This window comes from Bubalus kerabau, chromosome 1 (genome assembly GCF_029407905.1).
Source record: "Bubalus kerabau isolate K-KA32 ecotype Philippines breed swamp buffalo chromosome 1, PCC_UOA_SB_1v2, whole genome shotgun sequence".
NCBI classification, from domain to species: Eukaryota; Metazoa; Chordata; class Mammalia; order Artiodactyla; family Bovidae; genus Bubalus; species Bubalus kerabau.
Window position 1 is genome coordinate 73,195,517 of NC_073624.1, and position 26,818 is coordinate 73,222,334.

Genomic DNA, 26,818 nt, shown 5'->3' on the forward strand with positions numbered 1-26,818 from the left:
TCAGTTATCTGTATCAGGTAGCCAAAATATTGGAGTTTCAAGTTCATCATCAGTCCTTCCAATGAACATTCAGGACTGATTTCCTTTAGGATGGACTGGTTGGATCTCTTTGCAATCCAAGGGACTCTCAATAGTCTTCTCCAACACCACAGTTCAAAAGCATCAATTCTTTGCTGCTCAGCTTTCTTTATAGTCCAACTCTCACATCCATACATGACCACTGGAAAAACCATAGCCTTGACTAGACGGACCCTTGTGATAAAGTAATGTCTCTGCTTTTTAATATGCTGTCTAGGTTGGTCATAACTTTTCTTCCAAGGAGTAAGCATCTTTTAATTTCATGGCTGCAGTCACCATCTGCAGTGATTTTGGAGCCCCCAAAAATAAAATCTGTCACTGTTTCCACGGTTTCCCCATCTATTTGCCATGAAGTGATGGGACCAGATGCCATGATCTTCGTTTTCTGAATGTTGAGCTTTAAGCCAACTTTTTCACTCTCCTCTTTCACTTTCATCAAGAGGCTCTTTAGTTCTTCTTCACTTTCTGCCTTAAGGGTGGTGTCATCTGCATCTGAGGATATTGATATTTCTCCCGGAAGTCTTGATTCCAGCTTGTGCTTCATTCAGCCCAGCATTTCTCATGGTGTACTCTGCATGTACGTTAAATAAACAGGTGACAACATACAGCCTTGATGTACTCTTTTTCCTATTTGGAACCACTCTGTTGTTCCATGTCCAGTTCTAACTGTTGCTTTTTGACTTGCATACAGATTTCTCAAGAGGTAGGTCAGGTGTTCTGGTACTCCCATCTCTTTAAGAATTTTCCAGAGTTTGTTGTGATACACACAGTCAAAGGCTTTGGCATAGTCAATAAAGCAGAAATAGATGTTTTTCTGGAACTCTTTTGCTTTTTTGATAATCCAACAGATGTTGGCAATTTGATCTGTGGTTCCTCTGCCTTTTCTAAATCCAGCTTGAACATCTGAAAGTTCATGGTTCACATGCTGTAGAAGCCTGGCTTGGAGAACTTTGAGCATTACTTTACTAGCGTGTGAGATGAGTGCAATTGTGCGGTAGTTTGAGCATTCTTTGGCATTGCCTTTCTTTGGGATTGGAATGAAAACTGATCTTTTCCAGTCCTGTGGCCACTGCTGAGTATTCCAAATTTGCTGGCATATTGAGTGCAGCACTTTCCCAGCATCATCTTTCAGGATTTGAAATAGCTCAACTGGAATTCCATCACCTCCACTCCGGTGGCTCAGACAGTAAAACGCATCTACCTACAATGTGGGAGACCTGGGTTCAATCCCCGGGTTGGGAAGATCTCCTGGAGAAGGAAATGGCAACCCACTCCAATTCTCTTGCCTGGAAAATCCCATGGATGGAGGAACCTGGTAGGCTACAGTCCATGGGGTCACAAAGAGTCAAACACAACTGAGCAACTTTACATCACTTCCTAAGGCCCACTTGACTTCGCATTCCAGGATGTCTGGTTCTAGGCGAGTGATCATACCATCGTGATTATCTGGGTTGTGAAGATCTTTTTTGTATAGTTCTTTGCTGTATTCTTGCCACCTCTTAATATCTTCTGCTTCTGTTAGGTCCATACCATTTCTGTCCTTTATTGTGCTCATCTTTGCATGAGATGTTCCCTTGGTATCTCTAATTTTCTTGAAGAGATCTCCAGTCTTTCCCATTCTGTTGTTTTCCTCTATTTCTTTGCATTGATTGCTGAGGAAGGCTTTCTTATTTCTCCTTGCTATTCTTTGGAACTCTGCATTCAAATGGAGAATCTTTCCCTTTCTCCTTTGCTTTTTGCTTCTCTCCTTTTCACAGTTATTTGTAAGGCCTCCTCAGACAGCCATTTTGCTTTTTTGCATTTCTTTTTCTTGGGGATGGTCTTGATCCCTGTCTCCTGTACAATGTCACGAACCTCCATCCATAGTTCATCAGGCACTCTGTCTATCAGATCTAATCCCTTGAATCTATTTCTCACTTCCACTGTATAATCCTAAGGGATTTGATTTACGTCATACCTGAATGGTCTAGTGGTTTTCCCTATTTTCTTCAATTTAAGTCAGAATTTGGCAATAAGGCGTTCATGATCTGAGCCACAGTCAGCTCCTGGTCTTGTTTTTGCTGACTGTATAGAGCTTCACCATCTTTGGCAGCAAAGAATATAATCAATATGATTTTGGTATTGACCAGCTGGTGGTGTCCATGTGTTCACGAGTCTTCTTGTGTTTTTGGAAAAGGGTGTTTCTATACCCAGTGTGTTCTCTTGGTAAAACTCTATTAGCCTTTTCCCTGCTTCATTCTGCACTCCAAGGCCAAATTTGCCTGTTACTCCAGGTATCTCTTGACTTCCTACTTTTGCATTCCAGTCCCCTATAATGAAAAGGACATCTTTTGGGGGTGTTAGTTCTAGAAAATCTTGTAGGTCTTCACAGAACTGTTCAATGTCAGCTTCTTCAGCATTACTGGTCTGGGCATAGACTTGGATTACTGTGATATTGAATGGTTTGCCTTGGAAATGTTGAAAATGTTGGCATTTAGTAAAAGCATTGTCATATGCAAGCACATATGTCTAACTCTTTGCAACCCCATGGACTATAGCCTGTGGACTCTAGGCTCCTCTGTTCATGGAATTCTCCAGGCAAGAATACTGGCATGGGTTGCCATTCTCTTCTCCAGGAGATCTTTGCAACCCAGGGATTGAACCTGAGTCTCCCACATTCTAGGCAGATTCTTTACCATCTGAGCCACCAGGGAAGCCCATATGCAAGCACACATACTTTAAAATAATGACTGTTCTTTTTCAATATTTTGATAACTGGCATCTTATATTAGTTTGAGATGAGAAACTGTCCATTCCTTTATAGGTGGGGGAACCAGAATATGGAATGGTCAAATTTCATATACCTCTCAGATCCTCTTCTGGTGGAGTCCAAGTAGTTCCTTATTCGTTATGAAATAATGTGTCTACAAAATGGAAAGACTTTTACAGTCCTAGGCATTTGAACTACCATGAAGGGCCAGTGTTACTAGATAAACTGTAGATAAGGTATAGATATTAGATAAGCTGTAGATAAACTTCATGTGATAAAAATTTAACTATGAAGTATTCACAAAATGAGTTTACAAATGAAAAAGGCAAAGATAGTAGCAATATAATAGACTGTGTTTTGAAGTTCTTTAGGATGATACAGTGGAATATACTGAACACAATATAGACTTTGGAGCCACTTGGACCAGGATTAGTATTGAACGTCCATAGTCAGTAGTTGACCCACACAGCTAATGTTAAGAATCCATGCAATGATTCACTTATTGAATTGTAACTACAGGGTGGTAGTAGGCACCGGGATACACTGAAATAGAACAGGAATCCTAGCCTGACATTTTGAACAAGTAAATTATAAACGTGATGCAAAAGTGACTCAAGATACTTTATATATGAAATGCCTGGTGCAGTGTTTTGCACGGGGCAGGTCACGAAATAAATGTAGCTGTTATATGGTTCCATTAATTGTATTCTACTTTTCTGTCCATTCCCTTCTCCCAGGGTTTGTTTTTCACTGTTGTCCCACTGAGGGTTACCTAGTCTATATTCAGTACATACTTAACAATCAGTAATGAAACCTAAATACAGAGCACTTATTGTATGTCAAACATAAGTATTAACTCAATTCTCACAACAAGCCTTTGAGGTAGGTACTATTAGCATACACCGTTTTACTGATGAGTAAACAGGGGCATCCCAGGTGGCTGAGTGGTAAAGAATCCGCCTGCCAATGCAGGAGAGGCGGATTCTGTCCCTCGGCGGGCAAGATCCTCTGGAATATGGAATGGAAACCTACTCCAGTATTCTTGTCTGGAAAATCCCATGGACAGAGAAGGGTCCATGGGGGTGAAAAGAGTCGGACACTACTGAGCGAGAAAAGTCAAATCGTACTGAAGTACAGATAAGATTATGTAACGTGCCTGAAACTGAGGTTAACAATTAGTGAGCGGGGTAACGGGTGTGGGGCGAGCTGGGATCCAAATCTACGCAGCTTGAGCCTGTACTATCTCTATTTAGTATTTTAAACTAATCGGTGAATGAATAAACCAAGTAACAGTATCACACTAAGTAAACAGTATCTTTTCACGAATGACAAAAATACTGGTACGTTTAAACTGACAAAAAATTTTCAGCGCTCGTCGGGGGATGCTCACGCGGGGAACGTGTGGGATCATAAAAGAGAAATTAAACAACTGACTCACACGTGGTTTGGACCACGACACGCGGCTCTCCGGGACTCCGTTCTCTAACCTACCAACTACCTCCTTAAGTCTTTATGGAACATGCTAACCAAACCCGGCCCCGTTTGGGGGTGTGGAGAGAGTGGTTACGGATCTCCGCCCCGGCCCAGAAGCCGCACCAGACTTCACGACCGGGAAATATTCCGGCCGGACCCCCCATCCCGGCATGCACCAGAGGTCCCGGCGACCACGCCTCCCGGCTAGCGCCCGGTGCGCGTGTGCGTACCGTCGCCCGGAAGCGTCGCCTGCACACTGCATGCTGGGAGTCGTAGGCTCCCGGTCAGGGCCCTCGGGCCGTCGTCAGCCCTGTCCATGAGGCTGCTGGCTTTGGTCCGCGCGGCACCGACGCGGGGAGCGCGCTTCGCGCTGACTCAGCGGCGACGGCCGTGGCGGCGTTAGCCGGCCCTCACGCTCTTATCCTTCCTGGGGCGCCAACCCCGCCCGCCAGCTTGCTAGCTTGCCTGCCCGGCGCCACGCAAGAAAAGGCGCCAGGAGACGCAGAGCTGCTAGAGGTGTGCGGCCCCGGCCAGCTCCGTCTCCAGCGTTAGCGCCGCGGCCGTGGCGGAGGACGACGGTGACGAGGACCAGGGCCGCTCTTCTCGCTCCCTGCTTGCGGCGCGGCTCCACTGACCGGCCCTCGGGAGTGCAGGCGGGCAGGCGGGATGGAGTGATAGGGAAGGTGATTCGGGGCTTGGGGCGGGACTCGGACCCAGGTCGGTCCACGCGAGGCTGCGGGAAAGTTGGCCGGGAGGACTGGCCCGGGAAGCCCCCATGCTGGAGAGAGGTGCGGGCCGGGGGCTCTCCATGGCGGTGCGTCCCGAGGCTGGGCTGCCTGGGTGGGGGTAGTATGAGCTGCGGCGGAGTGCGTCCCCAGTGCGTGGCCGCTCATTGCCCGGTGTTTCATCACTCCAGTTGCCACGAGGCTTCTTTTAGGGGAGGGATCCGGGGGAAGGAAAGGTGCAAGGCCGGCGGAGGAGGGCCCCCATCGCCTGTGGCTCCCACATAGTAAAAGTGGCTAAGCCCATTTGTAATAGTTGCAGCGTATCTCAGCAGTTTCAACTGCAGAGACCTCAAACTTGATCCCCACCCCCAACCCGTCCCAGGACAAAAAAGAAAAAAAGTATTATTTCTGTGTAGTAATTTGCCAGCACGGACACGCCATTTTTGCTCTTCCCTTCCTCACAGTTCTGCAAGAGTAGAGAAATATGATGTTTCCTTGTAACCAGGAAAAAAAAATTACTTTTTGAAAGTGCTAATTAGTTACTGGGGGAAGTTACGTTTGATTAAAGCTACTTGTCAGCGTGATGGTAAAAGGCTGGAAAGATTCAGCCTTGGAACTGAAGAACAGTGTTCAGTAAGTGTAGTGGAATTTTTCCAGGTTGTTTTGATTCTTGATTTAATGGGTATCCATAGTAAAGTTAGGGCTTAATATTTTAAGTATTTTGCTTGCCTTCCCCCAGAACATTTCCTAGATGCGTAATTGAAGGGTTTATCATATTGTAACAAATGTTTAAGCCAGCACCTCTATACCATGTTAGATATGTGTTCATGCACAACCTTTTGCTAGGAAAATTGTCACTTTTTTGCACAGCTTACAACTTTTCAAGTTTTTTGGGTACATGTGGGTGATTTACCATTGCACATTATTATCCAAGTGCCTTCTCCGTGGGAGATTCTTTCTCTACTGACAACTGTAACAAGTTCGTTTCCTTAGATTTTATTTGCAATATTTTTTCCTTAGTACCGCTTGCTGTTTCCCTTGATAGAATCAAAGTGACCAAGTTTATGAAATTTTCCCTAAAGCCATGCCATATTCAAGAAATCTTTTACCGAATTTCTCGATCTGGGATTCATAGAAATTCAGATCGTCTTTTCTTTCTGTGTGTGCATTTTTCAGGGGAATTGTCATCAAATTTTTAGCAATGCCTTTGTTTTTACATCTGTTCAAAATGCCAGTTTTGTAGTGTGATACGATAAATCAAGAATGCTCCGAGTAGTTGCATTCTCCCATGTGCCTAGCTCTGAATTATGAATTGCAGGCCCACTATGTGCCAGTCATGCTTTACATACCTTGTCTCATTGAAGTCTTTACTGCTTTATGAGGCAGGTGCTCTTTTTTTCCTGTTTCACAGAAAGGGCTCTCTCAGTTTTTGTAGTTGTCCACGTGGCCCCAGTTTGAAAATAAGGTTAGAGTGCCAATCCAAATCTTTGCAAATCCAAAATCTGTTATATTATGTCCTAGGAACATAGTGACAAATATTCAGTCACTCCTTCTGTTTAAGGTTAATGAGAGAAAAGTAGCAAGCAGACAGTGACAACCTATCAGCACTTGGAGGGGCATCTCATCCAGTTTGGGAAAGTTGAACAGTAGGGGTCAAAGAAGTGTTCTTGAAAGAGGTGACCTCTAAGCTGAGTTCTGAAGGACAAGCAGGGGTTAACCAAGTAAGGAGCAATGTGTGCAAAGAAGATGAAAGGCAGAATACCACTTGTCTTGCGAGGTTAGAGTACAGAATGGTTACTTACAGTCATTGAAAAGTGTTTGGATCTTAATCCTGAGGGCAGTAGGGAGTTACTGCCTTGATGTAATCTGCAAGTATGACCTTAACTATAAGAGAAGGAGCTGCGCTTTCTTCTCCAAGGCTCTCAGAACACATCCTGATTTATCATTGATTTGGGCAGAACCAGGGGAAGACAGAAAAGCATGTTGTAGTAAGAATCTTTTAACCTGGATCCAATCCTGGCCTCACCATTCCCAAGAAAGGCTGTGGCCCCTTCCTCATCACCCCCTGCACCCCCCACCCCCAGGTTCTTGCTTTTTAAGAGTAGTAAGACCAGCCCTCCTTACCTCAGGTAGAGCTTGTTCTTTATTTCTGCAAATAAATACACATTTTATCAGAAACCAAGTTGCCTTTGGGGCTGATCATGTTCTTACTTGAAAATGTTAGACTCTAATTTGTGAAAAAGTGCAGTGCTTTCCAGAGACTAAAAAAGGTCTTAAATAAGAGCAGTCAGTGTTAAATCATCAGCAACATAATCTGAATTTGTATTTTTTTTTTAACTTAATGTGGTTGCACAGTTGCACTTTATTGGAGATAATAACAATGTAAATTAGATGCTTCTATTTCAAGTAAAAATAATTACTTTCTATACTTTATTGATGATCTTGAAGAAAAGAAATTTGAGAACCTTAATGGCATACCTTAAAAATTACACATTAGTGGAGTATTTAGCAGACCCACTCTTCTGAGACAGGCTCCTATACTTGTAATTTGGATTGTTTCAAAGGAAGTTCTTTGAACTCTTATTAAACGTCTTTGTATAATGTTATCTGCTTGTAATGGTATTCAGGATAAGCATCTATTTTGCTTATCAAGTGTTTTTTTCTTTCAACTTTGTGTGTGTGTACAGATGTTTGCGGATTCTTCTGTGGGATTAGAGGGCAAGCCTATTGTAATCAGAAAACTCCAAGTATAGCAGCAGGAATGGATGAACAGGCTCTCTTAGGTCTAAATCCAAATGCTGATTCAGACTTCAGACAAAGGGTAAGTCATGTCCGCTTAATCATTTTTTAAATCATGTTACATAAACATTTTCATTAAAGGGCTTGAATCAAAAATACACATCTGATGAAGGTTTAATTTGGATGGAAATGAACAGAGAAACAAATCTGAGGTATTTCACTATATTCTGAATACAGAAACAGTGAATGATTGTGATTTATTTTATCTGTAGTTGGCTTAACAATGGTATTAAAATCTCTTGTAATTTAAGGCAAGTCTTTATGTCACATCATTATAATTATTTGAAAGTTATAATGCAAAGTATTGTTCAAGGGACTTTGCTATAGTAGCAGGCGTATATATGATATTTTTCCATTGCTTGGTTTAGTCTAAACAAGTTGCTTAACCCTCATGTTACTGGTAGTTAACATTCTTGTTGCTTCTATCAGGCAGACATGTAAATAAGCAGGTATTATATACCATGTCTCAGGTTACATAAAATGATTACATGACAAAGAATCCATTATGAGGTACTGGGATATTTGGGTAAGTATAAACAATTAAACATATTGTAGCATACACTTGTAATCATGGCTGAATGTTATAAAAGAAGAATCTAAAGAACAAGCCTGTAATTAAATTTTTTAAAGATGTGTGGGTGGTTTGAAGTATGAAGTAAATGAAGAGTCATTTTCTTTCTGCTCTCATAGCAAAGGATATTTTTTTAATAAATGAGCTAAATGAAGTTAACAATTTACAAAATAAAAAAAATTTTACAAAATATAAAAGTCAACAATTTTACAGAAATTTTTTTAAATAGTAAAAAAAAAAACTTGAGGGATTTCCAGGATAGTACTGTGTACTTGTCTCTGCTGTTAAAAGAAGTAACCAGCCTTCCAGATGGAGGTAAATGACAAGAATTGAGATTTAAATAGCTAATTATAAGATACCTATCAAACCGGTTAGGACATGAAAAGTCATTAAAAGTCTATGTCTTGTGTATATGGACAAATATTTCTTTTCATAGGAGCTTTATCTACCTACCTTCAAATCCTTAGTCATGAACATAGTTGAAGCATAATAAATCTGTACCTTTCGTTTAGCTTGGTGTTACATAGCTTTTGACTATTTGTTTAGTTATTAAATAAGCTTCTCTGTTATTTTTTATGTTCCTTTTTTGAAATCCTTTGTTTTAGAATTAAATTCTACCATCAGAACTTTTTTTTTTAATGTGCCATGATTTTCTTTTTCAGGAAGTAAAACTAGTACTTTGACAGTGGTTTTAATATTATAGAAGTTAGGCTTTTCAGCAATAAAAATGGGTTCTGTCAGTCATAGGCGTATGTTAAACATCCTGATCCAGGCCTAATTTGATACTCCATTAAGCCAACACAAGTAATAATTAGAATGAAAAATAAGGAATTGTAAGGAAAAGTAAGTTCTGATAGTCCTGATGCTGGAATTGAGGAGTAGTAGGGACTTAATTCAGTTTTGTAATAAAATAAATGACTACCAATCCTGATTCCCTGTTGTCTGTCTATAGTTCTCTGTTTTCTACCTGGGCACTAAGTAACTGAACTGACTCTGTTGCCACTTAGAGACAGTAGAGCATTAGAAAGGTATGAGATAGAAGAACTGGGTGATGAAAACTGACTTGTTCATCATTATTACAGTGTTGTTGTTTTTTTTTTAAATGCTAGTATCACATGGATTCAGAGTGCAAAGAATAGTTAAAACTGAAAAATTTCAAGTTATTATCACTTAAAAAAATAGAACTTCTGTCTTTGGCTTGAAACTTAGTGACAATTCTAGCAGCTGAATCACACCTTCCCCACCTGTTTTGGTAAGTGAACTATTAGATGGTAACACAGTCTGCAAGACTGACTTCAAACTTGGCCCCCGCCCTGGCCCCTGAGATACTCCTAAAGGAAACTCTAGGCTTTATGGAATCAGTATTGTTAGACACCTGAACTAGATTTTTTTCTGCTGCTTGAGCTCCTATACTCTTAATTCTAAAGGCAGCCATTATTTACACTTAAGATAGTATTTGGTGATCTTCATCTACTCGCTTCTTTTACCTGGTCCTCTCTTAGTGGGAACAGCCATTGAGACAGCATATAAAAACTCATTTCCTCATGCATACAATTGCATAACACAGGAAACCATCACCTAACTACACACGCATCAATCACTCAGTCATGTCCAACTCTTTGCAGCCCCACGGACAATAACATGCCAGGCTCCATGGTTCATGGAGTTTTCCAGGCAAGGATACTGGAGTGGTTTGCCGTTTCAGTAGCTTTCCATTATTATTGCAGGTTTTAAAATATATGTATATTTATAAAATAAATAAAAGTATTTATTTGGCTGCCTTGGGTCTAAGTTGTGGCAAGCAGAATCTTTTGTTGAGTTGTGTGAGATCTTTCATTGTGGCTCAAGGACTCTAACTTATTTTTTTTAACCTCTAACCCAGAGGAAAAAATAATTTCATATCATGACCCAGTATATGTGTATGTATATACACATATGAATATATAACATGTACACACATAAGTAAAACAAGTCATACAAAGTAATAGTTATTCTTGCTAGGTGCAGTGCACTCTTAATATCTCTATTCTGTTTCATTTTTTAAATTGCTGATCAAGACTGATAAAATTGTTTTTACAACATTGATGAGGCACAAACCACATTTAAAAAAAAAATATATTGGCTAATTGAAATTAGATTCCTCAACTCATTTCAAGGTGTGTGCTTAATTGCTTCAGACTCATTTAGCAATGTTTCTAGAGATTATGTGTTATTTTCTTGACAGATATTTTTTGCAAGTTACTGAGGTTACTGTTTGTTGTCATATGTGAAACTGGCATCTGTCATTCCTCTCCATTGCAGCATACAAATGGAAGAGTATGAGTCACCCCTATTTTCCCAACAGTGGTAGATAGGCTATGGACTTGGTGCTGCATCTGTTCTAGAGGATACTTGCTCCTGTAACGAGACCCAGAATTCATGAATACAGGGATGAGAAACGCATTTCCTAAAGCTTTGACTTTTTCAGTTATTTGGTACTTCCTAAAATTCATATCAAGCAGTTGAACTCTGATTTTAATCTCACCATTTAGGAAACTTACTGATGCAGTTGAAAAATGGAAATAATTCTCTTTTTCTGTCAAATGGTAGATCAAATGATAATACAGAATATGTTTCATCCTTTATATGTAGTCACTTCTTTAATAGCACGTTTGCTATTAAATAGGAAAAGTATTCTTTATATCCCATTTTATAATTGCATGTATCTCAGGAGTATAGCACTTGACACAGCACTGGAGTGTTTTCTCTTGATTCTTCTAATAACCCAGTGAGGTCTGCAGGGCATTTTTGTGTTGTTTCCTTTCCCATAAGGAAACAAGTTAGAAGTATCCAACTGATGGAATTTGTTTTTTACGTAACCTTTTTCCTAGGAATAATCATTCAGTTGCACCTACTCAGAAGCCTGATTTCAATGTTTAGCTGTTATTTTTAGTCACTGTAGTTGGTTTGCTACTCTCAGTAAACTTTGTTGAGTATTGGCAGAGAATTGAGATTGACTATTCCAAATGCATATTCTGCTTTGCAATTATACAGGCCTTGGCCTATTTTGAACAGTTAAAGATTTCCCCAGATGCCTGGCAGGTGTGTGCAGAAGCTCTCGCTCAGAGGACATACAGGTAATTAAAGCAAAATTTGCATAACTTGTAAAAGACTTTAAATTTTTATGAACTTGGCAGGATTGTTTTATTTATCTGTTTGAAAAAGGCTTTCATAAAAACATTTTATGACTTAGTTTTAAAAAACTATTCCATGTAGAATGAGGAAAATAGTAAACTAAAAATTTTGGCCAATTCTGAATTCACTTTTTATTAAAACTATCCTTTCTTTGCCTTATTCTGAGTACCTGATAGCAGATTCCAGCTGGCATCTAGTACAGTAGAAATTTCTGTATTTTCTTATGATGAGGAAGGATGGTTGGTTTTCTAAAAACTTGGTAAAGAAGGTAATCAGAAATTATCTGGCTTAATTTTTAATTTAAGTGCATAAACATTCAGTTACTAATCTTTTGATGTTGGACCAACAATTTTTCTTTGTGTATGTGCCACAATCACTTTGTGATTCTTAATGTTGAAAATATTGATTCCCCCATAATTGATCCTCTCCAATTTCTGTTTTGGGTCCTTGTAGTGGATTGAGGAACAGTGAATGTGGCTTTCTAAACCTTTTATTTATTTGTTCCCACATCTCCAAGTCTTCTGGTTATCTGGCGCACAATACACATGTACAAGGTTTTTTTCTCCCATGCAATGTGACTTTCTATGAACTCTTTCTAAAGCATTCAACTTAATTTTTACAAAAATAGAAACTCATCATACTCACTGCATTATTTTATATAGTAGTTAGTTAAGTTACTTAAATGTAGAAGAAGTACAGTGCACCTAGTGAGACTGGGGGAAGCACACTGACTAGTTGTAAACAAACAACTCTGCTAGTAGGAGTATAAATAAGTTTCTAGGGGTCAGTGAGAATTCCTACCTAGATTTCTTGCATGCTGGGAGTATCAGTCACTACATTTTATAGCTGAAAGCAAGTGTTCCAGTTTAGTGAAAGTTAATTTTGAAGAACATCTATATGTCTTAGAGTAAATGAAGGCTGGCTTTTAATTAAGGCCTCCCTGTAGTTTATATTTTGAGTGAAAAATTTCATTCTTATATAATTTAAGCTTCAGTGCAATCCATGACAAGAATAGAAACCCTAAGGTCTTAGAAAAGATGCTAATTAAATGTAACTTTTAAAAAAACTTTTAAAAATGAGGTTTTATTTTCTTAAGTGTGAATTTTTTTTGGTGGAGGGGTTAAGGGATGTAATCAGAATGAAGACAATACCTCTATTCTTACATTGACTATAGTTAGCTTTGTATATGAAAGATTGTTCCTTGACTATGCCTGACTCAAGCCAACTGTCTAAAAAGAACATTGTTGTTCATTAAAGGGACTTGGTCAGAGCTTGTAGCTAGCCCACTGTATCTGTGTTGTCACTCCTAGGGAGACAGTTAGAAGTAGACAGTGGATTGATATTGATTTTTACTCCCCCCACCCCTTTTTAAGGTCATATATTTGTTTTTACTTTCTTTTTTTTTTTCTTTAACTGTAAGCCTCGCCATGCAGTATGCAGAATCTGAATTTCCCAACCAGAGACTAAACCCATACCCCATACAGTGGAAGTGTAGACTCCTATCCGCTGGACCACCAGGGAATCCCTAAGGCAATATATTTGTAACCTGGTTTTCTGTGCATTTCGGGGCTGGACTGCCAGTCTAGGAGACTTCTCTTGTTTAAGTATGACTTTGGTGACCGTCTCTGACTTGACTCAGCCTCTGGCTGTTCTACCATTTGTCGTTTTACATCTGTCCTTTCTGTTATAAAATGTAAGAATTGCTTTGGGAATCCTAACATCTAGAATTGGGGGGAGTGCTCTCTGTTTGCAGAGGACTGTATGTATTTAAAGTGAATCTCAATTTGGGATTATTCTGTTTGTCAGATTTCCGTTGAATATTATATAAAGTTCTCTTAGCTTACAAATGGATGTGAATGTAACACTTGAGAGCAATAAGCCAAAGGTCTGGTTTGAGACACTTTCAACTGAGTTACTCATTATTATTTACCTTTGATTTGTTTTCCCCAATTCATATTCTCCTTATCTAATTTTTCTTTTTTTTTCTTTTTCAGTGATGATCATATTAAGTTTTTCTGCTTCCAAGTACTGGAACATCAAGTTAAATACAAGTACGGCTTTTCTCACTGAGATTTGTGGGGAGAGGCTAATTTTGAAATTAGTTTTTCCTTCTTTGGGGACATCATAACATAGGCTGTAAATTGACAATATGTGTCACATCCAGCTTTGAGATGTTTTGATTTATCCCAAGGTGTTTTAAAAATGCCAAATTCATTGGCTACATAAAAGAATCGAGTCAGTACACAGGGAAAAGTTAAATTCCAGTTTCTCTGGGAAAGAATGAAAAGATACGGCAACACCACGCCTGTATCACTGCATGACCACTCTCTGTTAAATTGAGTGGCAGTATGGGCACTTGCATTTAGAACCCCTGCCTTGTTGTTTAGTCACTCAGTCGTGTCCAGCTCTTTGCGACAGCGTGGACTTTAGCCCGCCAGGCTCCTCTGCCCACGGGATTTCCCAGGCAGAAACACTGGAGTGGGTTGCCATTGACTTTTCCAAAAACCCCTGCCTAATTTAAGCAGAAACAGTGAATTGCTGCCCCAGGGATCCTTAGTTTGCCTCCTAATTTATTCTGTAAATCACAGACCTGAGACCATAGCCTTGAGACCATTATTTTCATTTGAAAAATTGTGTAGCTGCCATTTTGTTTTAGCATAAACTGGACCGCAGATAAAACTTGATAAGATAAATTTTGATACCCCTCCAGCCACTCCCACCCCTGTCTTTAAAGTGGTAATGAGAATTATTACCAATTTATCATAGGGAATTTTAGGTGATTGCTATACAAATTTTCTATTTCAAATATAAGAGGCCATTACTTTTTAAAAACCACATACACTAAATATTACCATTATTGTTTTTCTTATGTATTTTGAACAGATATTCAGAACTAACTACTGTTCAACAACAACTAATTAGGGAGACGCTCGTATCTTGGCTTCAAGCTCAGGTAAAATAGTAGCTTTTACATTCAATACCTCAAATTGCCAGATATTTCAGTTTTTATTTTTGGAAGAGTTTGCAACTTCACCTCAAAAATGTCACTCATTTATCCTCCATTTGATCATGTAGCTTTTTTAGAAAGTGCTGGCTTTGAAGATAACAAGTGATAAAAACTTAGCAGTAACTTGAAATTATATCAGTAATTGAAGCTGTCATTCTTTCTATGACACATGGTGGAAACTTTTGGTTTTAAAATATAATTTTAACTACTAGACAAAAGTCAACTTTCACACTTAAGGTGAGCCCTCCTGGAACAGATTCTTCACAAAGAGCCCTTTTTAAAGGAGCCAATAGAGTTCTTTATTCACAGTATTTTTTTTTTTCACTAATTTTAGCTAATCTTAACATATTAAAGCATTTGTGTAGCTAGAATATTTATTTATCTTACAGAGCAAGCAGCTAGAAGAAAAATCATTGAATTTGCTTTCTTCTTAGAAAAGGTTATAGAAACTACTAAAACTCTGCCCATGAAACTTTAATACTTTGGTAATTCTCAAGCATATTTGCTGCACAGCTGTTGTAGATCATGGTGCAGTTTAGTGGGATTTTGCCTGTTAATGATAAATAGGAGAACACTGTTTGAGTCTTTTCCATTTGCATTTAATTTTATGAACTGTATCTCTGTTTGTCAGATGCTGAATCCCCAACCAGAGAAGACCTTCATACGAAATAAAGCTGCCCAAGTCTTCGCCTTGCTTTTTGTTACAGAGTATCTCACTAAATGGCCCAAGTTTTTTTTTGACATTCTCTCAGTAGTGGACCTAAATCCAAGGGGAGTAGATCTGTACCTCCGAATTCTCATGGCTATTGATTCAGAGTTGGTGGATCGTGATGTGGTTCACACCTCAGAGGCAAGTAACATCTTATTAATAAGTTTTTAATTTAGATACTGCAAGAGATAATGGGTACATAATAAAAGGAACAAGAAGGAATTTTTGTTTTTGATAAAACTTTATTAGGAATACTTATAAATTTGCTCAACATTTTGAATTTTGTTTTACAAAGGAACTTAAATTGGGGTTTTTTTTCCCCAGGTATAGGGTGAAATTAGAGCATTTAGCTTTTTTTTTAACCAGACAGGAACTTCCTCTAGTGGAATAAACAAATCGATTTTTTTCCTATGAATTTGTAGAGAAATGTGGCCTATATTTAATATTACTTTTATAGTTGCTGACTGAGGAAAAAGCCTTGCTATGTACCAGTGCTGGGTTCTTCTGTATTCTCAGTTAGTCACATAGGCCATGACCTTAGTCTTTCTCTATTTCTTTATTACCCAATATAACTTTCTCCTTTTTCTTAAAGAACACAATGGAAATAGCTTAATTCAAATGTGTCTGACAATTTAAGGTTATTGTGTGTTAAATATGACATCTATAAAGAATATTGTTTACATTATTGCTGTTCTCTTAAATTGTATAATACTGAGAAATAACTTTTATCTCACGGTTAAAATTTCTAAGCAGTTTTTTTTATAGTTTGTGTTTAATAAATTATGTCTAAGTAAAATGGAAGGAAGAATTAGAATCACAGGTTATGATTTTAGGGCAGATAAATAGGAAGTACCGGCAGGGAATGTGTTAACAAGTCGGGAATGTAGTGTTGAGGAAATTACTATGTGCTACTATTATACGGATATCAAACATTAGCTTGGGAGGTAATCTGATTGTACATAGGGTATTTTTTTTTTTTTTAGGAGGCTCGTAGGAATACTCTCATAAAGGATACCATGAGGGAACAGTGCATTCCAAACCTGGTGGAATCATGGTACCAAATCCTACAAAATTATCAGTATACCAATTCAGAAGTGACATGCCAGTGCCTTGAAGTAGTTGGGGCTTATGTCTCTTGGATAGATTTATCCCTTATAGCCAATGATAGGTAAGTAAATCTGTATTTTAAGAATAGAAACCTGCAGAATATAGTGTGTAAAACTCATGAATTTGAAAATATTGTAAGAATTTTTGTTTCTCCATTGCCAGGTTTATAAATATGCTGCTAGGTCATATGTCAATAGAAGTTCTACGGGAAGAAGCCTGTGATTGTTTATTTGAAATTGTAAATAAAGGAATGGATCCTGTTGATAAAATGAAACTGGTAGAATCTTTATGTCAAGTGTTACAGTCTGCTGGATTTTTCAGCATTGACCGGGTCAGTAAATTTATGTATAATGTTTTGAAAATTGTTAGAACAAACTAGGATAGGCAGTAATTTAAATATACTTTCCTTTTTCTTTATTTATGTTTTTAAGCGTTAGAAACTTCCTTGGGCTTATAATAGTGAAACACTGTCCAGAAAGCCGTAATGTCATGTGTAACATTTTCCTTGACCGTGGATTATGTCAGACTTAAACTTGAAGATCTGGGATAGTACTTACTTTTGTGCTTTCTAATAGCCTCTCAGGTGATGCTGTGATACAGCTCTTCATGGACCACACTTTACGAAGCATGGCAGTGCATTTTGACCTAGACTCCATTATAAATGTTATATTTTCATCATATTCATTTGATCTATTAGAGTTTAGCTTCAGCAGAATTAGGGCTCAAGTGAGTGTGGTAAATTAATAATTTAGAAATTGAATTTGAAGGTTTTTACTTTTAATTTTACTTGTGACAGTGGTAAAGAATTACTAAGAAGTCTTTGTATTGTTGATATATCAGGAGTATACCTCTGGTATTTTCCTAACTGACAAAGTGTAGCCAGTTACACTGCTAATAATGGTCTTATTAAAAAACTTAAAATGGTGAAGCTAAAAAATCTTTCTGTAGGAGAACATCATAAGGATAATTAATGAAAATTAACCTGATCTTAAGTTCTAACACTAATGCTAATTAACTTTAGGCAGGTTATTTTAATAGCAGTTTTATTTCTTTGTGGTGTAGTTGAGTTTCAAATTAAATAGTGTCAGAAAGGACTGTTGTAAATTGTTGCACAAAGCATAATATGGCAGCATTAACTTTATTAGAAGGTATTTACTAAATTCATCAGTTTAGAGAGAAGGTTTTGAAACCACAGATCTCTTTTTTTAAACTTTTATAATTTGGCAATGTCTACATGACTATAATCATTAAAGATAGTTATTTTGAGAGTTAGTGGATAATAACAGTAGAATTCAGACTCTTAAAACTTCCCAGTCAAAATGGTAGTATTGTTAATGTCTAATGTTAGTTTAAAATTGACTCCTATAATTGGCACTTGATCCATTCTGAAATTTAGAGTTTTTCCTCTCAGGTAGTTGGTTTTTAATTGAGATCCGTATTGTTTGTAGGAGGAAGATGTTGACTTCCTGGCCAGGTTTTCTAAACTGGTCAATGGAATGGGACAGTCATTGATAGTTAGCTGGACAAAATTAATTAAAAATGGGGATATCAAGAATGCTCAGGAGGCACTGCAAGCTATTGAAACAAAGGTGGCGCTGATGTTGCAGCTCCTAATTCATGAGGATGATGACATCTCTTCTAACATTATTGGATTTTGTTACGATTATCTTCATATTTTGAAACAGGTAAGTCCTTATGTTAATCTTTGTTGTAGATAATATAGAAAAGCCATAGAGAATTGGAAAATACAAGAAAATGAAAATAAGATACTCAGTTCTACTCTAATGATATTTACTGTTAATTATGAGTATATTTTCATCTTTTTTCTTTCCTTTGAACTTCTTAGCTGGAAAACATAAATGGCCAGGTTCTAAAATTCACTAGACTAAAAAGCTTCAGAATTAGTTATAGGTTTAGGTTGTTTCTTTTATTTTTAATCTGTGTTTATTTCTTTTTGGCCTTGTATCATGTGGCATCTTAGTTCCCTGACTGGGGACTGAACCTGTACCCCTGCCTTGGGAGCATAGAATCTTAACTGGACTGCCAGGGAAGTCCCATGTGTTTGTTTTTAAATACAGTAGAAATTTTGTTAAAGATAGTTTATTTTTTTAATTACATATGCATCATTTCTTATGAAGTTTTTTTATAATTAAAAATTTCCCCCTAGAGAGTTGCTGCCAATAATAGAACTTAAAACGTAGAAGGTATGAATCTCATATATTATACATGTAGCCTTAAAGAATTAATAACTTTTCATTATGACATTAGGTGAGAGCTATGCCTACTTTATTTACATTAATTTAGTTGAATTGAGTCAAGCTTAAGATAATATTTTTCCAAACTGAGTTTAGCTTCTGTTATAACATGTTTCTGCATGCATACTTTAAGAAATTTTAGGCAATGTGAAAAGGTATGAAGAAAGTTAAAATCACTATTGGTAATCCCACTGTATCTCATAGTGGATTTCTAGGCTTTTATGGCCTTACTTAATTAAAAACAAGGTGAGACATACTTTGCTTTCTGTAATCTGCTGCTTTGCTGAGTACATTTATAAGTATCTTTAAAAATCAAGTTTATCTACATGTTTTTGCCTGTACACCAAGTTACTTACTAGAAATGAAATTGATAGATTTTAGATTAGGTACATTTCACATATAGAAAGGTACTATCAAACTGCCCTGCAGAAAAGCTATGTGCATGTTTGAAAAGATACTAACTGATTAGAAAAATATTTTGATAAGCAAGTATTACTTTAGGAAACCTAATAAATGATTGCTTTCTTTTCAACAGCTTACAGTGCTTTCAGATCGACAAAAAGCTAACGTAGAGGTAACTGACTTCTTTTTACTTCTTTTAAACCAATAGTAGACTCTGTATCTGCAGTCTGCCTTGAAATACAGCCTAACTTAAAATTACATGAATTTAGAGACTGACAAAAGATACTTTATTCTTAATTTTAGACAATCATGTTGGCCGTTATGAAAAAATTAACCTATGATGAAGAATATAATTTTGAAAATGAGGTAAGAATTTTGGATTGAGGAGAAAACAGTTTTAATTTTATTATGTACCCACATCAGATTAGTATTTGAAGTTTTGAGTATCTTAGAGTCCTTTAAGACAAGAAGTGTTTTAAAAATTAGTCTTGTTTATATTGATGACTTCTTAGATTAATGGAAACTTCATAATTCTTCATGTTTTTGTATTTTGTCCTCTAATTCTTTAAAATGACCCTTTTAAGGACACTTTGTAGCATTGAACTTTGTAAAACATTGACAGTATTGTTCGTGATCATATTTCACTTTATATTTAATAAGAGAGGAATTGAGGCCCAATTGGTGGACCTCAGATTGTAATTGTCTATGGGAGAGTGGGAATGAGGCACTTCACCGTCTCTGGATTTGTTCTGGTTAAAGTCCTCTCCAGGGTTGTCTGAGTCAGCTTTCCATCAGTCACAAGTGTCATGAGTGCTTTCTGGCAACTCAGTAATGTTCTGTTACCCACTTCAGACATCAGAAACTTTGAACTACACGAGGATACTGGTGATGATCACCAACACACTGTGCACTTGCAAAGTGCCAGGTTCATTACATATAGTATCGTTAATCATGTGATAGTATTACAGTTCTTAGAGTAGACAGTAAGATACAAAGAGTATACATAAGGTGCTAAGGTTCTCATAAAGCCCTATGTGAACCCATCGTGGCTTAGACTTTTGCTTTTGTTTTCCAAGCCTTCCATTATCTGGTGTTTGCCTAATCATCCCTCAGTCACTCTCTTCTGTTATAATGACTCTTGATTTTAACCTCCTCCCTGTGCTGTTTCTGGCTCTAGGCTTCCATAGTCTAGGTCTGGGAAATAATTATTTGTGAGCAGGAGGGGAAAGACTACTGCATTTTCCTACATAAATATTTATGAAAAAATAAAAGTGTATTAAATTTTTAAATATAAAAAACTAATGAGAACTCACAATTTTATGTGTCTTAAGGTCTTTTAAGTTTCTTAATGGAATTTTTAAAATACCATAGGGTGAAGATGAAGCCATGTTTGTAGAATATAGAAAACAACTGAAGTTATTGTTGGACAGGCTTGCTCAAGTTTCACCAGAGTTACTGCTGGCTTCTGTTCGCAGAGTGTTCAGTTCTACACTGCAGTAAGTTTGTTCGTCTCTTTCTAACAAGTCACCTCTTTCCTCTTCTCCCTGATGGTGGCCTACCATAAGTGAGTCACATGACTTACTTGTTTATGTTACTTACTAAGATCTTATGTGTATCTCCAAAACAATGCACTTGACTCCTTAATTTATCTTGATCCTTGAGGGGGAAATGCTGCTCTTCAGAACATAAACAATAAAATGGATTACATTGGTTATTTATACTTCTGTGATATGAATTATGTTCCCTGGCAGAATTAACAATTGCTGTGACTTTTTAATAATTAAAGAGGATTTTGTTGGTGTCTTTTTATCTGGTGCATCACTAGTTGTACAGAGGGTTTGTATTCAGATCTCAGTGATGTGTTATACCTTGGTAGGAATTGGCAGACTACACGGTTTATGGAAGTTGAAGTGGCAATAAGATTGTTGTATATGTTGGCAGAAGCTCTTCCAGTATCTCATGGTGCTCACTTCTCAGGTGATGTTTCAAAAGCTAGTGCTTTGCAGGATATGATGCGAACTGTAAGTATACTAATACAACTTATTCTGAACCTAATTTTCTGTTTTCATATAAGCTAATGTGAGTTTCTTAATTGTTAGAGTTTAATATACATTATTACAGGGACATTTTGATGTTGCAGTAAATGAAGACAGATTTCTTAACTTTTTCCTGCTCTAGCTGGTAACATCAGGAGTTAGCTCCTATCAGCATACATCTGTGACATTGGAGTTCTTCGAAACTGTTGTTAGATATGAAAAGTTTTTCACAGTTGAACCTCAGCACATTCCATGTGTACTAGTAAGTATACACTTTACACTCAGCTTTTGTTATTTTCCATATGTTTCAGCTAATGAACAGATAGTATTCTTTCTTTCTTTTATCACTTTTTTCCAGAGCTCTCAAAAACTCCCGAACATGCTAAAACTCCTCCATTTCTTTAAAATGGAGTTTGTGTCTAGTCAGTTATTTAAAACAAATATTCGAGGACCTATTTATGTGTAGCATAGGCTCACTTGCGTGTACCTGGTTCCTCTCTTCCAGAGCTAAAAAGTAAAATTCGATATGAACAAAAACATGTCATGACATTAGCAATAAAAGACGTTGAATAAGTACAGAAATAGTAAAAGTGTCTCTCTTTCTTTAGATGGCTTTCTTAGATCACAGGGGTCTGCGGCACTCTAGTGCTAAAGTCCGGAGCAGAACCGCTTACCTATTCTCCAGATTTGTTAAATCTCTTAAGTAAGTAAAACATTTTGGCTGTTATGTTTAATTCTTATTTTTAAGATTGTTAAGTAAGATGTAGCTTATTATCTAAGAGCCTCTGGTAGATTTAGTTCTTTCTGTTCTTAGGCTTTTAAAAAAAATGTTCCTTTTTGTATTGTGCTAAGATTTCTTTTCTTTCTCTTTAGCCAGGTACTTTGTTCATTATTAAACTGATTTGTTTGAATATTTTTATATGTAACACTTGTCATTACTAATGGCATTAGTTATTTTACAGTTTTATTGCTGTAGATAGTAAAACTATATGGTTTCTTTGAAATTCTAAAGATGATATTCCTTGGAAATACGTTTTTAACTTAATCTGTCATATTGTTTTTTGCTAGTACCATTTTTTTAGGTATGAAAGCTACTTTTTCTTAGGTTATAATATTGTAATTTAAAAAAAATTATAGCTAGTCTGAATGGTGACATGTGACTACCTTAGAACTGAACGTTTTTTTTAGTTCTGCCTTAAAGAGGAATTTGATATTTCAGCACTTCTCCAAGCACTATTATTTCTGTAATTGTGGTTTCCTTTTTGCCTTTATTCAGTAAACAAATGAATCCTTTCATTGAGGATATTCTGAATAGAATACAAGATTTATTAGAGCTTTCTCCACCTGTAAGTATCTTTCTTTCTAAATGAAAGTTGGGGTGGGGGGCATGTAGGGCTTAGATCTATTTACTAAAACTCTGTTGAGATATATAGTAAACAAACATAGTATTAGAAATAAAAGAGGAAAAAAGAAATAGAAGGGAATCAAAATTTGACTGATAAGATTTAGCAGTGTGAGATATGGTCTGCTCTCTGTACTATTAAATGCCAGTGAAGTATTTTTTGGAGAAGGAATATTCAGTTTCAAAATTCTTCTGTTTAGTACTGTGATCACACGAGCCATTCTCAGTAACTTATAGTAGACTGAAATTTTATTGTTAAACTTCTGGCTTGAGGTAAAAAGAATTTAAACACTGCTTGATCTGAATATCTCAGTTATTTATTTCACTAGAAAGATTTAAGTAATCTTTAAAAGATACCTTGTAAGCACATTTTGATATCTGTTTTTGTGTAAAATACTGGCAATCTCAGCAAACTACTGACATTGACTTTTTTTTTTTCATTTTGGTGAGAGTTATTAATGGAGCCACACTTGAAAAATGTTAAACATAAAATATTTTCTTTTTTAAAATAAGTATATGGGTTAATTTCATTGTGTGAAAGGTTACTAATGAATTATATGGTTAAATTTGCCTACATACTAAAGAAATCTATATTAAAAGATTTTTTCACAGAGCTGTATTTAGCCATGCCATATTTATGGATATTGGAAATTTTTTCTTTTTCTCATTGCACATGGAAACAAGAACTTGTACTATACCTGTAACCTTTTTTTAGTGTGTAAAAAGACTTGATTCACAGTGGTTTTACTGAATATTGACTGCTTAGTAGGGGTATAAATACTGTGTATTTATCTAGCAACTTTAACTTTATGATCTCAACTCCTAGAGCAGTGATTGGTCCTAGTGTTACTTAATAAGTGTTTTAGTTACTTCTAAATAAGGACGTTCTCTTTTAAAAGATAAAAGATTCTTTTATGTATATATATATACACACACACACATATATATAATATATACATATTTCATTGCATGAAAGGTTACTAATGAATTATATGATTAAATTTGCCTACATACTAAAGAAATCTATATTAAAAGATTTTCACAGAGCCATATTTAGCCATGCCATATTTATGGATATTGGAAATTTTACATATATGTATATATTATATATATATAAATACATAATAAGGCCTCCACACAATTTATCTGTTTTAAGACTAGGCTTGTAAATAATTTCTTAACAGGGAGTTCTGGTGTTAGACGTAGAAGGGCCTCTGATATTTTCCCCTTCCCCCTGTCCTCTCAGATTGCATAAATGTGAAAAATAATAAAACTTACTGGGAGAAGGCAAGGGCAACCCACTCCAGTTCTCTTGCCTGGAAAATCCCATGGATGGAGGAGCCTGGTAGGCTGCAGTCCATGGGGTCGCTAAAAGTCGGACACAACTGAGCGACTTCACTTTCACTTTTCACTTTTATGCATTGGAGAAGGAAACGGCAACCCACTCCAGTGTTCTTGCCTGGAGAATCCCAGGGACGGGGGAGCCTGGTGGGCTGCCGTCTATGGGGTCGCATAGAGTCGGACACGACTGAAGCGACTTAGCAGCAGCAGCAGCAGCAGTAAAATGGGTCAATGTATGGATGGATGTTTGCTTACACTTGAATAAGATCTTTTCTTTTTATTTCCAGTCTTATTTTCAAACGTGCAAAAGTAACAACTTGTGTATGTGTTTATTACATGGCATTTGTTGTTATTTAAATCTTAAACACTAAAATATTAATCTGTGTGGCATTTGTCTTAACCTTCAAAGCACTTTATATAACTGATTTTTAGCCTCCTAATAACAGATAAATTTTATAAAAGTAAAACAAGTTAGAAAACTATTACATTACACGACCATTTATGAAGTCGTCTCAATAGACCCCTCATCTTTTGACCTCTAATTCAGTTTATTTACAAGTACTCAATCTTCTTTTTATTAATGAGTTGATGTGATAGATTGCATCTTCTCTCCCTCTTTTACTTTTAAATGGGAGGAACTGAACAAAGAAAAACTTAAATAAGACTAAATTTCATTTTAGGAGAATGGTTACCAGTCTTTGTTGAGCAGCGACGATCAATTATTTATCTATGAGACAGCTGGAGTGCTAATTGTTAATAGTGAGTATCCAGCAGAGCGGAAGCAGGCATTAATGAGGAATCTGTTGACTCCACTCATGGAGAAGTTTAAAATTCTGTTGGAAAAATTGATGCTGGCACAGGACGAAGAAAGACAGGCATCTCTAGCAGACTGTCTCAACCATGCTGTTGGATTTGCTAGGTGAGTGTGATTGGTGAAAATTGGCATTTAAATTGGCGAAGTGATTTTCTCAGTATATACAGAATCATTTACTTAGATTTTTCTAGAATTGGGCATGTGTGTCATGTTTCCGAAACTGGATTGTCCAGAGAATTGTGTAAACATTTCTTTTCTAAATTCATTAAATTAGGAGATTTAGCTGAAGAAGGGAATAGATCTCATAACATTCTGGATTTCTGACTTGACATCTTTTTAAATCCTTAACTTCTCTGATTTCTCTGGTTTAAGTTGATAATGTATTTAAGGAGATTTGCTTAAGTATATATACCAATGACATCAAGGGATCTGTTATGGAATCTTAAAGAGAAGGTGCTGAGGCTTCTTATTAGTTGTTGCATTGTGTCCCAACCACCCAAGCTGTTGTTTCTGTCTCTACACATACTTCTTTATTGGTAAAGAATAACAGTATGAAAGTTACTGTGATTTTTAATTAGAAGCACTTAGAGAAATTGCTCTATAGAAGACTTCCATGCAAAAGCTTATGTTAGAGATATTGTATAAATAACTCAATTCTAAGATTGTTTTCTAATGTAAATTGGTGGTTTACAGTTTGTGTAGTATAGCCTATTCATAGTAAATATATATTTTTTCCTCTTTACTGCATATATTGTCAGCAGGATTTTAGCAAAATATTTAGGTGGGCTCACATTTGAGAGATTGTATCAATTACATTTCATTCATTTAACTTGGGCCCTTTCTGGAATGGTAACTGGAAGCAACCATTAACTGAAAGTGGACATAACTGTGACATGGAAAATAAAGAATTGGCTGCTTTGTTTTGTCAGTTTTATAATTTGTTGTGCATTGTTGTTTATTACTCCATAAACCACTTGAAGAATAAACTTAAAACCAGTTACCTGATCATTGTTTCTGTAGTCGAACCAGCAAAGCTTTCAGCAACAAGCAGACTGTGAAGCAATGTGGCTGTTCCGAAGTTTACCTGGACTGCTTACAGACATTCTTGCCAGCTCTCAGTTGTCCCTTACAAAAAGATATTCTCAGGAGTGGAGTCCGCACTTTCCTTCATCGCATGATTATTTGCCTAGAGGAAGAAGTCCTTCCCTTCATTCCATCTGCTTCAGAACACATGCTCAAAGATTGTGAAGCAAAAGACCTCCAGGAATTCATTCCTCTTATCAACCAGATTACAGCCAAATTTAAGGTACCATACACCTTCTGAGGTCAGAGAATTTCCTGACTTTAAGATCTCCTGACTTTTGTATTTCTCTTTAGATATATTTTAGCATTTGACTTTTTTTTTAAGTATGAGTTATCTGAGGGCATGGATCATACATATTTTTATCATCCCAATGTCTACAATACTCCCTGACACTCAGGGCCTGATCAATAGATATTTAATAAGAATAGATCTTTTCTGTTCTATGCCGCAGAAGAATACTATTAGTTTGGTGTTTTAGAAAAGCAAATGAAACAGCATTGGATACTAAATGTCTAACAAATAAGTTAAAAGCACTGTAATTTGGGTATCCAAGTAGTTTAAAAGTAATTCAATGTCAGTTTTATGTATAAGGAAATTTAAGCAAAGCATAAGCTGGCTAATGAAATGTGGCTAACACTTAACATAGTGTTTTCTATGTTCAAAATCTGTCCTGAGCATTTTCTTATACATTCATTTGAATTTTGTAACAACCCTGGAAGTTAAGTATTGTTCTTTTATAGATGAAGAAACTGAGACACCTTAACTGAGAAGTTAAGGAATTTGCTTAAGGCCATGTAAAGCCTTCACAGAGTTCAATCGTATAAATTCTTTTTTAATTTAGCAGTGAAAGTGAAAATCACTCAGTCGTGTCTGACTCTTTGCTACCCATGGAATTCTCTAGGCCAGAATACTGGAGTGGGTAGCCTTTCCCTTCTCCAGGGGATCTTCCCAACCCAGGGAGAGAACCCAGGTCTTGCGCATTGCAGGCGGAGTCTTTACCAGCTGAGCCCCCACAAGGGAAGCCTAAGAATACTGGAGTGGGTAGCCTATCCCTTCTCCAGCGGATCTTCCCAACCCAGGAATCAAACCGGG

The 26,818-nt window shown here is 36.8% G+C and overlaps 1 protein-coding gene across 2 annotated transcripts in view; it reads left to right on the top strand.

The window, feature by feature from the left end:
• Nucleotides 1-26,818, top strand: part of XPOT (exportin for tRNA) — a 169,136-nt gene that overhangs the window by 124,174 nt on the left and 18,144 nt on the right. The window contains exons 1-18 of one of the 2 annotated variants that reach the window (XM_055579554.1): nucleotides 4,167-4,983; nucleotides 7,713-7,846; nucleotides 11,429-11,511; nucleotides 13,564-13,620; nucleotides 14,453-14,522; nucleotides 15,208-15,426; nucleotides 16,269-16,453; nucleotides 16,555-16,723; nucleotides 17,841-18,077; nucleotides 19,183-19,221; nucleotides 19,353-19,415; nucleotides 20,421-20,545; nucleotides 20,926-21,070; nucleotides 21,228-21,347; nucleotides 21,694-21,788; nucleotides 22,362-22,431; nucleotides 24,509-24,747; nucleotides 25,663-25,948. In XM_055579554.1, coding sequence (XP_055435529.1) covers nucleotides 7,787-7,846; nucleotides 11,429-11,511; nucleotides 13,564-13,620; nucleotides 14,453-14,522; nucleotides 15,208-15,426; nucleotides 16,269-16,453; nucleotides 16,555-16,723; nucleotides 17,841-18,077; nucleotides 19,183-19,221; nucleotides 19,353-19,415; nucleotides 20,421-20,545; nucleotides 20,926-21,070; nucleotides 21,228-21,347; nucleotides 21,694-21,788; nucleotides 22,362-22,431; nucleotides 24,509-24,747; nucleotides 25,663-25,948 — 2,262 coding nt within the window. In that variant the 5' untranslated portion in view covers nucleotides 4,167-4,983; nucleotides 7,713-7,786. Of the gene's footprint in view, nucleotides 1-4,166; nucleotides 4,984-7,712; nucleotides 7,847-11,428; nucleotides 11,512-13,563; nucleotides 13,621-14,452; nucleotides 14,523-15,207; nucleotides 15,427-16,268; nucleotides 16,454-16,554; nucleotides 16,724-17,840; nucleotides 18,078-19,182; nucleotides 19,222-19,352; nucleotides 19,416-20,420; nucleotides 20,546-20,925; nucleotides 21,071-21,227; nucleotides 21,348-21,693; nucleotides 21,789-22,361; nucleotides 22,432-24,508; nucleotides 24,748-25,662; nucleotides 25,949-26,818 lie in introns of those variants that run through there. The other variant, XM_055579549.1, reaches the window with a different exon arrangement.